A 14771-nucleotide genomic window follows, 5' to 3' on the forward strand; every position below is an offset into this window, starting at 1 on the left:
TTCTGCTGCATGCTGACTAGGGAGAGACTGACTGCTCAGTCTCAGGGTTTCATTTGGTTCAGGTTGTGGATATTCTTAAATGACCTAGTAGCAGGTCTGGGTGTGGTGACTGAAGTGAATGGCACCTGGGTGGCAGGGTCAGAATAGAAGGTGCCTAGAGACTGGAGACTTCTATTTTCTATTTGGTGTGCTCCAACCCTTTGCACAGACCTAGCCAGGAGAGAGCAGGTTTGGAGAAACAATGAGCTGTGCCATGTGAAAGGCCATGCCTGTTTGCTCTCAGCTGTTTCCACTTTGGTCTAAAAGCTGGAGTCCTGCTCTGGAGTAGAGCTGGGGGGGATATCACAGAATCACCAAGGTTGGAAGAGATCTCAAAGATCAGCAAGTCCAACCTGTCGCCACAGACCCCATGACTAAACCATGGCACCAAGTGCCACGTCCAATCCCCTCTTGAACACCTCCAGGGATGGGGACTCCACCACCTCCCTGGGCAGCACATTCCAATGGCTAACAACTCTCTCAGGGAAGAACTTTCTCCTCACCTCCAGCCTAAACTTCCCCTGGTGCAGCTTGAGACTGTGTCCCCTTGTTCTGGTGCTGGTTGCTTGAGAGAAGAGACCAACTCCCTCCTGGCTACAACCACCTTTCAGGTAGCTGTAGAGAGCAATAAGGTCTCCCCTGAGCCTCCTCTTCTCCAGTCTCAGCTACTCATTTAGGCCTTCTCTCAAGTTGAAGGGGGAGAGGTGCTCCCAGGTTCAGGTCACAGACCCTGGCATGACTTCTTTTTCGCTGGTGTTTGGCTTGAGAGGCAACCTACACAAGCAGCTCAGTCATGGACGCTTGTGACAAATTCAGCAGGATTGGGCACTCAAAGAGGAAATGAGATCTAGGCAGTAACCCATTCCCAGTTTGACAGCTGCACTCTCCACTCCTGCATGACAGTGTGGGATTGCTGGTGAGCAGTGCCCTCTTCTCTCCTTTACTTGCAGGCCTGCTGTGGTGGACAAGAAAGGAGACCTGGCTACACTGAACGAGGTTGGCTACCAGCTCCGCATCTAGCAAAGCCATACGCCGGACAGAGGGCTTCCCTGGTGCTTCCCACTGCACTTTACCTGCACTCCCTTGGAAGGAAGAAAAGGAATGGGGCTATTTATTAACTTGTGGACTCTCACAATGAAAGTTTTACACAGAAAATACAAGGGGGGGGGCCTTTGGGTTTTGATGGCAGTATTTTTTTCCCCCCAATGTACAGAAAAGACATCAGGACAGAGAAGTGGAAACTGTTTGCCAGGATAGGAGATTTTAGTTTCTTTCCTTTCCCCCACCCCCCTCCATCAGGTAGCAGGTGACTTCAGTGGTGTAAGACTTGTCTTCACAGATAGTTTCTCTGTACAGATGTTGAGTTTGGGCATTGTGCTGGGTGGTAGCATTGGGAAAGCTAAGAGCTCCTACTCTCAGTGCTGAGATGTGCTGGGCTGCAGCACAGTTACAACAAAACCCGAGACCACGTTCAAGTGTTGAGGTTCAATTCAGCAATAAAACCAAGCAGTGCAGCAGTGGCATGACTCCTGAAGGATCCACATTACCTCACTGAACTTTCTAGATATGCAAACCTGTCAGTATTGTTGTTTTGTAACTCCTTTGTACTCTTTCCCAGCACTTCTGGTAGTGTTCAAACCAGCACTGGCTGTTGTACTGCCACCTGGATCCTTTGTGCACGTTGCTGACAGATGTTAACCGACGGCAATGTGCAAAGGTGTTCCTGACCACTGGCATCTCATGAGGCTAAGGATGAGGTCTTTTTGTTTTGCCTAAAAACCAATGAATAATGACTTTTTAACTTTCATAATTTTGGGGTTTTTTTAAGACAGTTGCAAGCTTTTAGCCTTTCCAGACTACACTGTTGAAGCACAAAACGTGGAGATCGCTGTTTGGTAAGGGCCAAGCCTTCACCTCCTAGCCAGCTTTTCTTCTGTGTGTTCCTGGACTCATGGAGAGAGGGGAGAAAAAAAAAATGAAGTCAGTTACTTTCAGTATTTGTGTGTGACTTGGAGCCTTGTCTTTGAAAGGCTGAGCAGTCTCAGATGGTGATGCCTTGACATCTTATATTAAGATCAGACATCACAGATGGTGAACCTTCCACCCTGCTTTGTGGGGAGCTTCTCCCCGGTGCGTTGTAGCAACAACAGCTTGGTCAGACCCGAATAAGGAAGCTTGTATTGGGAACAACTTCAGCAATAAGTTGAATTGTGTGTCTGAAATAGCTGAAAAATTAAGCTGCTTTGCTTCCTCCCTACTCAGTCCTTTTGGTCCAAGACTTAGCTAAGGAGCTGTGATGGACAGCGATGGGGTAAGACTTCCTTTGGGGTCCACCATTTGCATCAAGCATTCGAGTGCTGCATTCCTGAAGATATTTCATTAGGTGCCTAAAGAACTGGATTCTTGTACAAGTCCAGCCTCTACCCTTTGCTCTGTGCTTATAGATGATACTGCCATGGGCCTTGTGTACCTCCCCTCCTGGGCTATTGCTTTTTTTGGGATCTTGATGAAGCTAGGACATTGTCACACATTGATGATAACGCTTACTCAGACTGAGTGACTTAAGCTCCTAGAACACTTGTACCAGCCAGCAACTGAATGGATACAGAAGGAGATGATTACTTGTACACAGACCTCAGTGCTCAAAAAAAGTCAGTGAATCTCAGCTACCTAGGACAGGAAGACACAACTGAGACCAAGCAAACTTCTACAGTGAAAGGCTTTCTACCAACTGACACTTCAGAAGAAGACTTCTAGGAAGAAGATGACACTAGGAAGAAGACTTCAAATGGATGATGATGCTCCATGCAAGATCACCTTGCCAATCAGAGGGAGGCCTTTCCCAGTCCTGTTCCTGCAAACTCTTCCACTCTTGTGTTTGCAGTAGGGTTGGTTTGGTTAAGGAGTGAAACTGAAGAGAGGGAAACACTTCTTTTGGTAGAAATTCTTGTCACATCCGACGTCAGCTGCAGAGTTTGTCTGCAACCTTATGCTGCTCGGTGTCCTGGGACCCAAACAGGTTTTTAATGTGTATCTTGTAGCTTTCTGATGGGTAAAATGATGTCAAAAACTCGACTTTGATCAGCTGTATCCTGTAGCACAAGGTTAGCTGATGTGTCACAAGTTTTTCTTCAATGAAACCATGGCTGACTTCAACTCAATCATGGTGGATGGTCCCTAGTTTTCACTGTTGTCCAGCACAACTTGAGTTGTTTTAACCTCTAACTTAAACTGAAACCTTTCAGTGCTGTACAGGTATGTGATGAACTGCTTTTGGTTCCTCTTCTGAAACTCAGCTGAATGAATTGAGCTGAAACCTTGCTTATGATGGCATTTGTCTTAAAAGTGTGGTTCTAGTGACTGTTCTAACTTACTGCAAAGTGGTCACATAGTGTAGGAGTTCTGCATGACTTTCTGGTTTGGTTTGGGGTTTTTGAATCACTTGTATGTTTACACACAGCATGGAACTTCAATAAAGTATCATGGTAGTCTTTTATTATGGTTACTATTACTTTAACTGCCTTAGGGTTGGGTTTATTTCTTTTGGTACTGTCTAGGTTTCGATTCCAGAAGGAGATGTAAGTCATTTCCAAAGTCAAGACAGGACAAATGGGAATGAAATTAAGGTAGATATCAATTTCTTTATGTTCAAAAAGGGATTGCATGTGGCACTTGAAGCCATGGTTTAGTAGTCATGAGGTCTTGGGTGACAGGTTGGACTTGATGATCTTTGAGGTTTTTTCCAGCCTTATTGATTCTATGATTCTAAATACCTATTTCCTCACTGAACATAAAGCCCCTTTGAGCCAGCAGTGTGCCCAGGTGGCCAAGAAGGCCAATGGCATCCTGGCCTGCATTAGGAATAGTGTGGCCAGCAGGAGCAGGGAAGTCATTGTGCCCCTGTACTCAGCACTGGTTAGGCCACACCTTGAGTCCTGTGTCCAGTTCTGGGCCCCTCAGTTTAGAAAGATGATGAGTTGCTGGAAGGTGTCCAGAGAAGGGCGACAAGGCTGGGGAGAGGCCTTGAGCACAGCCCTGTGAGGAGAGGCTGAGGGAGCTGGGGTTGTTTAGCCTGGAGAAGAGGAGGCTCAGGGGAGACCTCATTGCTGTATACAACTACCTGAAGGGGGATTGTAGCCAGGAAGGGGTTGGTCTCTTCTCCCAGACAACCAGCACCAGAACAAGAGGACACAGTCTCAAGCTGTGCCAGGGGAGGTTTAGACTCGAGGTGAGGAGAAAGTTCTTGAGTCATTCACCATTGGAATGTGCTGCCCAGGGAGGTGGTGGAGTCATCGTCCCTGGAGGTGTTCAAGAGGGGATTGGATGTGGCACTTGGTGCCATGGTCTAGTCATGAGGTCTGTGTTGATAGGTTGGACTTGATGATCCTCGAGGTCATTTCCAACCTTAGTTATACTGTGATACTGTGAAGGGAGGCTGTAGCCTGGAGGTGGTTGGTCTCTTCTCTCAAGCAACCAGCACCAGAACAAGAGGACACAGTCTCAAGCTGCACCAGGGGAGGTTTAGGCTCAAGGTAAGGAGAAAGTTCTTCACTGAGAGAGTTGTTAGCCATCGGGATGTGCTGGCCAGGGAGGTGGTGGAGTCACCATCCCTGGAGGTGTTCAAGAGGGGATTGGATGTGGCACTTGGTGCCATGGTTTAGTCATGAGGTCTGTGGTGACAGGTTGGACTTGACGATCTTTGAGGTCTCTTCCAACCTTAGTGATACTATGTTAAACCTCCTCTCTAGCTAGCAATGGCTTACACAAAGAGAACCTTAAGTCTCTAAGCTCTGAAAGTTCACTGTTGTGGAACAACACACACTGAAAGCTTGAAAACTGATGCTGAAGCTAAGGCTAATTCTCAGTAGCCAAAGTTCTCTATTGCACACCTTCCCTGGTTCAGCAGCCAGGAATGCTGTAGTTTGGCTCTGCAATGTAGACAACACAACTGGGTCCTCCAGCAAACCTCCCTGCTCTTAACACTGCTACAGGTAAACACTGGTTTTAGCTGCAACTGCTGTCTGCCAGAAATGTGCTGTGACCAGTGAAGCCTGTGTGTAGGCAGCAGCTCCAGTTTTGAGAATGCCTGACTTAAGAGTATCTGAATAGGTCCTAGTATTGAATACCTGAAGGGAGGTTGTAGCCAGGTGGAGGTTCGTCTCTTCTCCCAGGCAAGCAGCATCAGAACAAGAGGACACAGTCTCAAGCTGTGCCAGGGGAGGTTTAGGCTGGATGTTAGGAAGAAATTCTTCCCAGAAAGAGATTGGCCATTGGAATGTGCTGCCCAGGGAGGTGGTGGAGTCACCATCCCTGGAGGTGTTTAAGAAGAGCCTGGATGAGGCACTTGGTGCCATGGTTTAGTTGATTAGATGGTGTTGGGTGATAGGTTGGACTGGATGATCTCAAAGGTCTTTTCCAACCTGGTTAATTCTATTCTATCCTTTCTCTCACCTGAGCTCAGCTGTAGCATTAACTTGGCTGTTAACAAGTAGAGGAAAGCTCCTCAGTCACAATTACTTTTAAGAAAACCAGCTCCCATCCAAGCCATTTAAGCTGTGACTCCTTGGGTAGGCAGTCTTGTTTTGCAATGTAACACAAATGTTTATAGGTGCCTTATGACAGTAGACATAAAATCTTGCCCATTCAATACTTCAGGATGTGTGATTTGTCTGAACACCTTGAACATTTTAGTAACTAAATGGAATAAGCCTTCTTCAATGCTTATGAAGCCTCCAGATGTCTATGCCTGCTTTCTTCCTATAATGATCAATTAAGTTCCCTGTAAGCATTCATTGCTCATTAAACTTAGTTTTGTTTCAGGTACTTGTGCTGGGTTACACCCATCCTGGGGGAGGGCTCTTGTTTCTGTTGGGGAGAAGAGTATACTTCTATACTAGAGTCCATTTCTGCAGTTGATAATAGGCATGCTGAGCACATATCAATCAGTATCTTGGTCAAATGCCAGCTATAGCCAACATAGAAGAATACTTAATACTGTCCAACAAAAAAAGTAGACTGAAAATACTGAATCAATACAGAGAAATGGAGATCAGCAGACAGAATTAACCAGGTTGGAAAAGACCTTTGAGATCATCAAGTCCAACCGATCACCCAACACCATCTAATCAACTAAACCATGGCACCAAGTGCCTCAGCCAGGCTCTTCTTAAAACACCTCTGGTGATGGTGACTCCACCACCTCCCTGGCCAGCACATTCCAATGGCCAATCTCTCTTTCTGGGAAGAACTTCTTCCTAACATCCAGCCTAAACCTCCCCTGGCACAGCTTGAGACTCTGTCCTCTTGTTCTGGTGCTGCTTGCCTGGGAGAAGAGACCAACCCCCACCTGGCTACAACCTCCCTTCAGGTAGTTGTAGACAGCAAGAAGGTCTCCCCTGAGCTTCCTCCAGGCTAAGCAACCCCAGCTCTTTCAGCCTCTCCTCACAGGGCTGTGCTCCAGACCCCTCCCCAGCTTTGTTGCCCTTCTCTGGACCCCTTCCAGCAACTCAACCTCCTTCCTAAACTGTGGGGCCCAGAACTGGACACAATAACCCAGCACAATACTCTTAAAAAAAGACATCAATAAATATGACCTATATGTAAGCTTTTAGAAGCTAAAGAAGTAATGTTCAGAATTTAACTATTTGCCTTGCTGTAAAACTGTCCTCTTCCATTGGAAGTCCAATCTTCCAGCCTCTGCCCTGACCACGCTCTAGGTAACTGAGGAAATTCCTTTGCAGAAGTGTTTAGTTTGAAGTGTCTACTTAGAACTGGTGACACATGGGTTGGATGGGTGACCACTAGATGGATAAGGAACTGGCTTGATGGCTGCACCCAAAGAGTGGCTGTCAATGGCTCCATGTCCCAGTGGAGGCCAGGGACAAGCGGAGTCCCTCAGGGGTCAGTCCTGGGACCAGGCTTGTTCAACATCTTTGTGGGTGCCATGGACAGTGGCATTGAGTGCACCCTCAGCAAGTTTGCTGATGACACCAAGCTGTGTGGTGCAGCAGACATGTTGGAGGGAAGGGAGGCCATCCAGAGGGACCTGGACAGGCTGGAGAGGTGGGCACAAGCCAACCTCATGAGGTTCAATAAGAGCAAGTACAAGGTCCTGCATCTGGGTGGAGGCAATCCCAGGCACAAATCCAGGCTGGGCAGGGACTGGCTGGAGAGCAGCCCTGAGGAGAGAGACTTGGGGGTGCTGGTGGAGAAGAAGCTCAACAGGAGCTCTCAGTGTGCACTTGCAGCCTGCAAAGCCAGTCAGATCCTGGGCTGCATCAGGAGAAGTGTGGCCAGCAGGGCAAGGGAGGTGATCCTCCCCCTCTACTCAGCCCTGGTGAGACCCCACCTGGAGTACTGTGTCCAGTTCTGGAGCCCCTATTACAAGAGGAATCTGGAGGTGCTGGAAGGTGTCCAGAGAAGGGCCAGGAGGATGATCAGAGGGCTGGAGCACCTCTCCTGTGAGGACAGACTGAAGGAGTTGGGGCTGTTCAGTCTGCAGAAGAGAAGGCTCTGAGGTGACCTAATTGTGGCCTTCCAGTATCTGAAGGGGGCCTACAGGAAGGCTGGGGAGGGACTGCTCAGGATCTCAGGTAGTGATAGGACTAGGGGGAATGGAATGAAGCTGGAGGTGGGGAGATTCAGGCTAGATGTGAGGAGGAAGTTCTTCCCCATGAGAGTGGTGAAGCCCTGGAATGGGTTGTCCAGGGAGGTGGTCGAGGCCCTGTCCCTGGGGGTGTTTAAGCCCAGGCTGGATGAGGCTCTGGCCAGGCTGATGTAGTGTGGGGTGTCCCTGCCCATGGCAGGGGGGTTGGAACTAGCTGATCCTTGTGGACCCTTCCAACCCTGAATGAAACTATGAAACTGTGAAACTATGAAGTGTCTGCAGAGCAACTCTGCAGTAAAGCACAAGAGCACAAGCAGGGCAAGCAAACAAACTCATCCCCCTGTACTTAAAAGAAGCACACAGCTCTCAGAGAATAATCAGCTTTACTGTGATTTACAATAAAAACCATTTCCAGCATCACTGTGAAAAATAATGCCAGCTTGAGCCTGGCACAGATGTTTCCCATTATCAAAGACAAAGCTAAGGTAAAATCTTTTAAACTCAAAGGACTTCATAAAGTAATTTCAATGTGGTTTCTCTTTTGTTTTCATACTAAAAAGTCTCTGTACAAAGTCAGCTTCCCATGACACTACCTGGTCATCCTGCATGCAAGCTTACTGAAACCAGACCAGCAGTGCTTGAATAAACCTTTTAACAATAAAAATTACAGAGAGGGAAGGGGAAAGTAACTTTGCCTACACAAAAAGTCCTTTGGCTATTACCTTTCAACAAGCCTGAACTCTGCTAGCAAGGGCAAGTGGTCAGAAGAGTTGTTTTCGTTGGGAAGACCGTTAACAGTCCAAAGCTCTTTCTCTGTTAGAAGAGCCAACCTGCCAAGAAGTTGCAGACCTCCAGGGAAAGAATCCTCTGCTCCTGAGTGTTGAATAAAAAGGGAGGGGGAAAAGGAAATGATCATCAGTATGAGCTAAATATCACATATTAGAGTAGAGTAGGGTAGAGTAGAGTAGAGTAGAGTAGAGTAGAGTAGAGTAGAGTAGAGTAGAGTAGAGTAGAGTAGAGTAGAGTAGAATAGAATGGAATAGAATAGAATGGAATAGAACAGAATAGAATAGAATAGAATAGAATAGAATAGAATAGAATAGAATAGAATAGAATAGAATAGAATAGAATGGAATAGAACAGAATAGAATAGAATGATCAGGTGACCCGTCTGGTGGATGTGGGGCAGGCTGTGGATGTGGTCTGCCTGGACTTCAGCAAGGCCTTTGACACCGTCCCCCACAGCAAACTGCTGGCTAAGCTGTCAGCCCCTGGCTTGGACAGCAGCACGCTGAGCTGGGTTAGGAACTGGCTGGAGGCTGAGCCCAGAGAGTGGTGGTGAATGGTGCCACAGCCAGCTGGCAGCCAGGCACCAGTGGCGTCCCCCAGGGATCAGTGCTGGGCCCCATCCTCTTTAACATCTTCACTGATGATCTGGATGAGGGGATTAAGTCAGTCATTAGCAAATTTGCACATGACACCAAGTTAGGGGCAGATGTTCGTCAGTTAGAGGGCAGAAGGGCTCTGCAGAGGGACCTCAACTGGCTGGACAGATGGGCAGAGTGAGTCCAACAGGATGGCATTCAACAAATCCAAGTGCTAGGTACTGCACTTTGGCCACAACAACCTGGGGTCAGAGTGGCTGGAGAGCTGCCAAACAGAGAGGGACCTAGGGATGCTGATTGACAGCTGCCTAAACATGAGCCAGCAGTGTGCCCAGGTGGCCAAGAAGGCCAATGGCATCCTGGTCTGCATTAGGAATAGTGTGGCCAGCAGGAGCAGGGAAGTCATTGTGCCCTGTACTCTGCACTGGTTAGGCCACACCTTGAGTCCTGTGTCCAGTTCTGGGGATTGGAGGGGATTGGACGTGGCATTTGGTGCCATGAGTCATGAGGTCTGTGGTGACAGCTTGGACTTGATGATCCTCAAGGTCTCTTCCAACCTTTGTGATAGAATAGAATAGAATAGAATAGAATAGAATAGAATAGAATAGAATAGAATAGAATAGAATGGAATAGAATAGACCAGACCAGGTTGGAAGAGACCTTCAAGATCATCGTGTCCAACCTATCATCCAACACCACCTAATCAACTAAACCATGGCACCAAGCACCCTATCAAGTCTCCTCCTAAACACCTCCAATGATGGTGACTCCACCACCTCCCCAGTCTTTGGTACTTATGAAGGAGGAAAAGAGTGACAGAAGTCATAATCTGAAGTCATTATTGCTCCATGCAAAACCACCAGTAAGGTAGTTCAGAACTTCCTCTTGTTTACAGTTACTCTCACTGTAGAACTTAATCCACAATGCAGCAATTTGTTGCTGCAGAGAGCTTGGCCTGCATGCAGTAATTAGTATCAGCCCAGAGCACTCCAGCAAAACTGAGCCTCCAGAAATAGAATACAGTAGAATAGAATGGGAATAGAATAGAATAGAATAGAATAGAATAGAATAGAATAGAATAGAATAGAATAGAATAGAATAGAATAGAATAGAATAGAATAGAATAGAATACATTGGAAAAGACCAGACCAGGTTGGAAAAAAACTTTGAGATCATCGAGTCCAACCTATCACCCAACACCATCTAATGAAGTAAACCATGGCACCAAGCTCCCCATCCAGTCTCCTCCTAAACACCTCCAGTGATGGTGACTCCACCACCTCCCTGGGCAGCACATTCCAACGGCCAATCTCTCTGTGAAGAATTTCTTCCTAACACCCAGCCTAAACCTCCCCTGGCACAGCTTGAGAGTGAATATAATACTGAATACCTAAGCATGGCTAAGCACGACATGGGCTAAAGCATGAAAACCTTCCAAACTCCCTCTTTAAATAAGTAAAAGGTTGTAAGCCTAGACTACATTTTATACTTATTTGTTTAGACTTTGATAAGTCTCAATGTAGAGGCTCAGAGCCTGCCTCCTGCACGCTGACAATCAGCCACAGAAACTCCACTGCTGGAAGCATGGAGCAGCACTGATGAGGGTGGACAATGGGGCTCCTTTATCCCCCCACAGAGGCTCCTCAGTGCTGGTGGCAGCAGCGTGGCCACTGCCACCACCAAACCCCCAGTTAAATCATCACAGAATCAACCAGGCTGGAAAAGACCTCAGAGATCACCAAGTCCAACGTAACACCCAACACCTCCTGCCAGCCAAACCATGGCTCCAAGTGCCACATCCAAGCTGCCTTTGAACACCTCCAGGGATGGTGACTCCACCACCTCTCTGGGCAGCACATTTCAAGGGCCAATTACTCTTGCTGGGAAAAACTTTCTCCTCACCCCCAGACTAAACTTCCCCTGGTGCAGCTTGAGACTGTGTCCTCTTGTTCTGGTGCTGGTTGCCTGGGAGAAGAGACCAACCCCCACCTGGCTACAACCTCCCTTCAGGGGTAACCATGGAGCAACAAGATATGAACAGGTGAGTTAAGTTTGCACAGGGCTGCATTCTGAAATCAGAACTCATTTAAATACTTCTCACAGCCTATGTTTGCAGCCAAAGATTTCTATTGCTGTAGTGTGAGGCTTTGTAAGGGTAGGTCCTGCCTGACCAACCTGATCTCCTTCTATGATCAGATGACTGCCTGGTGGATGTGGGGCAGGCTGTGGATGTGGTCTGCCTGGACTTCAGTGAGGCCTTTGACACCGTCCCCCACAGCAAACTCCTGGCCAAGCTGTCAGCCCCTGGCTTGGACAGCAGCACTCTGAGCTGGGTTAGGAACTGGCTGGAGGCTGAGCCCAGAGAGTGGTGGTGAATGGTGCCACATCCAGCTGGCAGCCAGGCACCAGTGGTGTGCCCCAGGGATCAGGGCTGGGCCCTGTGCTCTTTAACATCTTTATTGATGATCTGGATGAGGGCATTGAGTCCACCATCAGTAAATTTGCAGATGACACCAAGCTGGGGGCAGGAGTTGATCTGCTGGAGGGTAGAGAGGCTCTGCAGAGGGACCTCGACAGGCTGGACAGATGGGCAGAGTCCAAGGGCAGGAGATTGAACACATCCAAGTGCCAGGTTCTGCACATTGGCCACAACAACCCCATGCAGAGCTACAGGCTGGGGTCAGAGTGGCAGAGAGGGACCTGGGGGTGCTGGTCGATGGTAGGCTGAACATGAGCCTGCAGTGTGCCCAGGTGGCCAAAAAGGCAAATGGCATCCTGGCCTGTAGGAGGAACAGTGTGGCCAGCAGGAGCAGGGAGGTCATTCTGCCCCTGTACACTGCACTGGTTAGGCCACACCTTGAGTCCTGTGTCCAGTTCTGGGCCTCTCAGTTTAGGAAGAAGGTTGACTTGCTGGAATGTGTCCAGAGAAGGGCAACAAAGTTGGTGAGGGGCTTGGAACACAGCCCTGTGAGGAGAGGCTGAGGGAGCTGGGGTTGCTTAGCCTGGAGAGGAGGAGACTCAGGGGTGACCTTATTGCTCTTTACAACTACCTGAAGGGAGGTTGTAGACAGGCATAGGTTGGTCTCTTCTCCCAGGCAAGCAGCACCAGAACAAGAGGACACAGTCTCAAGCTGCACCACGGAAGGTTTAGGCTGGAGGTTAGGAGGAAGTTCTACACAGAGAGAGTGATTGCCCATTGGAATGTGCTGCCCAGGGAGGTGGTGGAGTCACCATCATTGGAGGTGTTCAGGAGGAGACTTGATGGGGTGCTTGGTGCCATGGTTTAGTTGTTTAGGTGGTGTTGGATGATAGGTTGCACACGATCTTGAAGGTCTCTTCCAACCTGGTCTGGTCTATTCTATTCTGGTTTTGGTAGCTTACAGTAAGCCAGCATTTACTGTGTGTATTATGACAGCTGAGACTCTTATGCACTGACTCTGGGAATTTGCACATTCTGCTCTCAGAGTATGAGGGATGGAGATTTTTTCCCCCCATTTCAAATTCTGGAAACAATGTTAATGTAAGAAAATCAGTTGACATCTGCAATAGGAGCAGGAGTGGAATCCAGGTTTCCTTGTTGTGAGTCCTGCAGAGCCGTTTGTCTGAGAGCACTGCACTGCACAGTGACCTCTGGGGATGGTATAAACTAGAAGTAAGGATGCCACACCAAGCGTGCTGCTCAGAGCACAAGGGCAGGAAGGACAGCACTCTGTCACCCGGCCCATGTGCCCTCAGAAGTACCGTGTCTTTCTTGCACCATCTAGTGAGCGTTAGCTGCAACTGCAAGCAGACAGTGACAACTGGGCATGTGCGAGAGACTGACCGCTCTTAGCAATCCTATAATAGCTCAGGTTGGAAGGCACCTTAGAGATCACCTACTCCAACCTCCCTGCCATGGGCAGGGATGCCTCTCAAATAGGATTGGCTGCTCTAGGTCTCATCCAACCTGGCCTTCAACAGCCCCAGGGAGAAGGCATCCCTGAGCAACCTACTTCAGAGTCTCATCACCCTTGTACTGGAGTCTGGAGAAGAGAAGGCTCCGGGGTGACCCAATTGTGGCCTTCCAGTATCTGAAGGGGGCCTACAGGAAGGCTGGGGAGGGACTGCTCAGGATCTCAGGGAGTGATAGGACTAGGGGGAATGGAATGAAGCTGGAGGTGGGGAGATTCAGGCTGGATGTGAGGAGGAAGTTCTTCCCCATGAGAGTGGTGAAGCCCTGGCATGGGTTGTCCAGGGAGGTGGTTGGGGCCCTGTCCCTGGAGGTGTTTAAGCCCAGGCTGGATGAGGCTCTGGCCAGGCTGATCTAGTGTGGGGTGTCCCTGCCCATGGCAGGGGGGTTGGAACTAGATGATCCTTGTGGTCCCTTCCAACCCTGACTGATTCTATGATACTATGATACTGAAGAACTTCTTTCTAATATCCAGTCTAAACCTACTCTCCCTCAGCTTAAAACCATTCCCTGCTGTCCTGTTGCTAGACACCCTTAAGAAAAGTTCCCCTCCAGCCTTCCTGTAGGATTTCTTCAGGTATTGGAAGGCAGCACAAAGGTCCCACTGGAGACTTCTCTAGACTGAAAAACCACAGCTCCCTCAACCCATCCTCATATCAGAGGTGTTCCAGCCCTTGGATCATGTTTGTGGCCCTGCTCTGGACTTGCTCCAGCAGCTCTGTGTCCTTGCCATGATGGAGACTCCGGAACTGGATGCAGTACTGAAGGGCCACAGAGGTCATTTGCTTGATAGACCTTGCATCAAGACAATATGAAAAGTAACTTCCTAAGGAACAGTTAATGTAGCAGTTAAAATGTGCCTTGTAAATGGCTGCTGACCATTTTGTTGGTTAGATGATTGGAAATACTTCCTTGTCTATGCCCAGCCACTAAGGTGCCACCTGCATTGCTGGTGGCAGCGCTTCTCAGGTGCTGCTGACACTGCTGCTCTTCTACAGCCTCAGCTCTTCTCCGTGCTGAGAGGGCAACCACAGGAATGCTCAGTTAGGTGAGACAGTTTGCCCTGTGTGACACTACAGATCCAACTGTGGTAAGTTCAGGAGCAGGGAAGTCACTGTGCCCCTGCACTCAGCACTGGTTAGGCCACACCTTGAGTCCTGTGCCCAGTTCTGGGCCCCTCAGTTTAGGAAGGACATTGAGACACTTGAACATGTCCAGAGAAGGGCAACAAGGCTGGGGAGAGGCCTTGAATACAGCCCTGTGAGGAGAGACTGAGGGAGCTGGGGTTGTTTAGCCTGGAGAAGAGGAGGCTCAGGGGAGACCTTCTTGCTGTCTAAAACTACCTGAAGGGAGGTTGTAGCCAGGTGGGGGTTGGTTTCTTCTCCCAGGCAAGCAGCACCAGAACAAGAGGACACAGTCTCAAGCTGTGTCAGGGGAGGTTTAGGCTGGAGGTGAGGAGAAAGCTCTTCCCAGAAAGACTAATTGGCCATTGGAATGTGCTGCCCAGGAAGGTGGTGGAGTCACCATCCCTGGAGGTGTTCAGAAAAGGATTGGATGTGACACTTAGTGCCATGGTCTAGTTAGTCATGAGGTGTTGGGTGACAGGTTGGACTTGATGATCTCTGAGGTCTTTTCCAACCTTATTGATTCTCTGATTCTAAGCTGACAAGGCCCACCAGATATCTGAGGTGAGAGCTGACGTTCAAAGCACTGGCACAGACTTCCGAGGTACTTCCCATGGATTAAATTATCACTGCCTTTCCTTTAGAACAGAATCTGAAAGTTTCCCTTT

The 14771-nt window shown here is 48.7% G+C and overlaps 2 protein-coding genes across 8 annotated transcripts in view; one reads left to right on the plus strand and one right to left on the minus strand.

Moving 5' to 3' along the window:
- Nucleotides 1-3535, plus strand: part of VASH2 (vasohibin 2) — a 45866-nt gene extending 42331 nt beyond the window's left edge. For all 3 annotated transcript variants that reach the window (XM_068169609.1, XM_068169608.1, XM_068169610.1), the window contains one exon: nt 990-3535. In XM_068169609.1, the coding sequence (XP_068025710.1) occupies nt 990-1059 (70 nt within the window). In that variant the 3' untranslated portion in view covers nt 1060-3535. The remainder of the gene's footprint in view (nt 1-989) is intronic.
- The window catches only part of ANGEL2 (angel homolog 2), a 39279-nt gene that overhangs the window by 5200 nt on the left and 19308 nt on the right, over nt 1-14771 (minus strand). For 2 of the 5 annotated variants that reach the window (XM_068169602.1, XM_068169603.1), the window contains exon 9: nt 8012-8518. The exons of 2 other annotated variants lie outside the window; for them this stretch is intronic. In XM_068169602.1, coding sequence (XP_068025703.1) covers nt 8364-8518 — 155 coding nt within the window. In that variant the 3' untranslated portion in view covers nt 8012-8363. Of the gene's footprint in view, nt 1-8011; nt 8519-14771 lie in introns of those variants that run through there. One more of the 5 variants, XM_068169606.1, reaches the window with a different exon arrangement.

Source organism: Melanerpes formicivorus, unplaced genomic scaffold (genome assembly GCF_026170545.1).
Source record: "Melanerpes formicivorus ecotype bairdi unplaced genomic scaffold, bMelFor1.0.p_v2 SCAF_205, whole genome shotgun sequence".
NCBI classification, from domain to species: domain Eukaryota; kingdom Metazoa; phylum Chordata; class Aves; order Piciformes; family Picidae; genus Melanerpes; species Melanerpes formicivorus.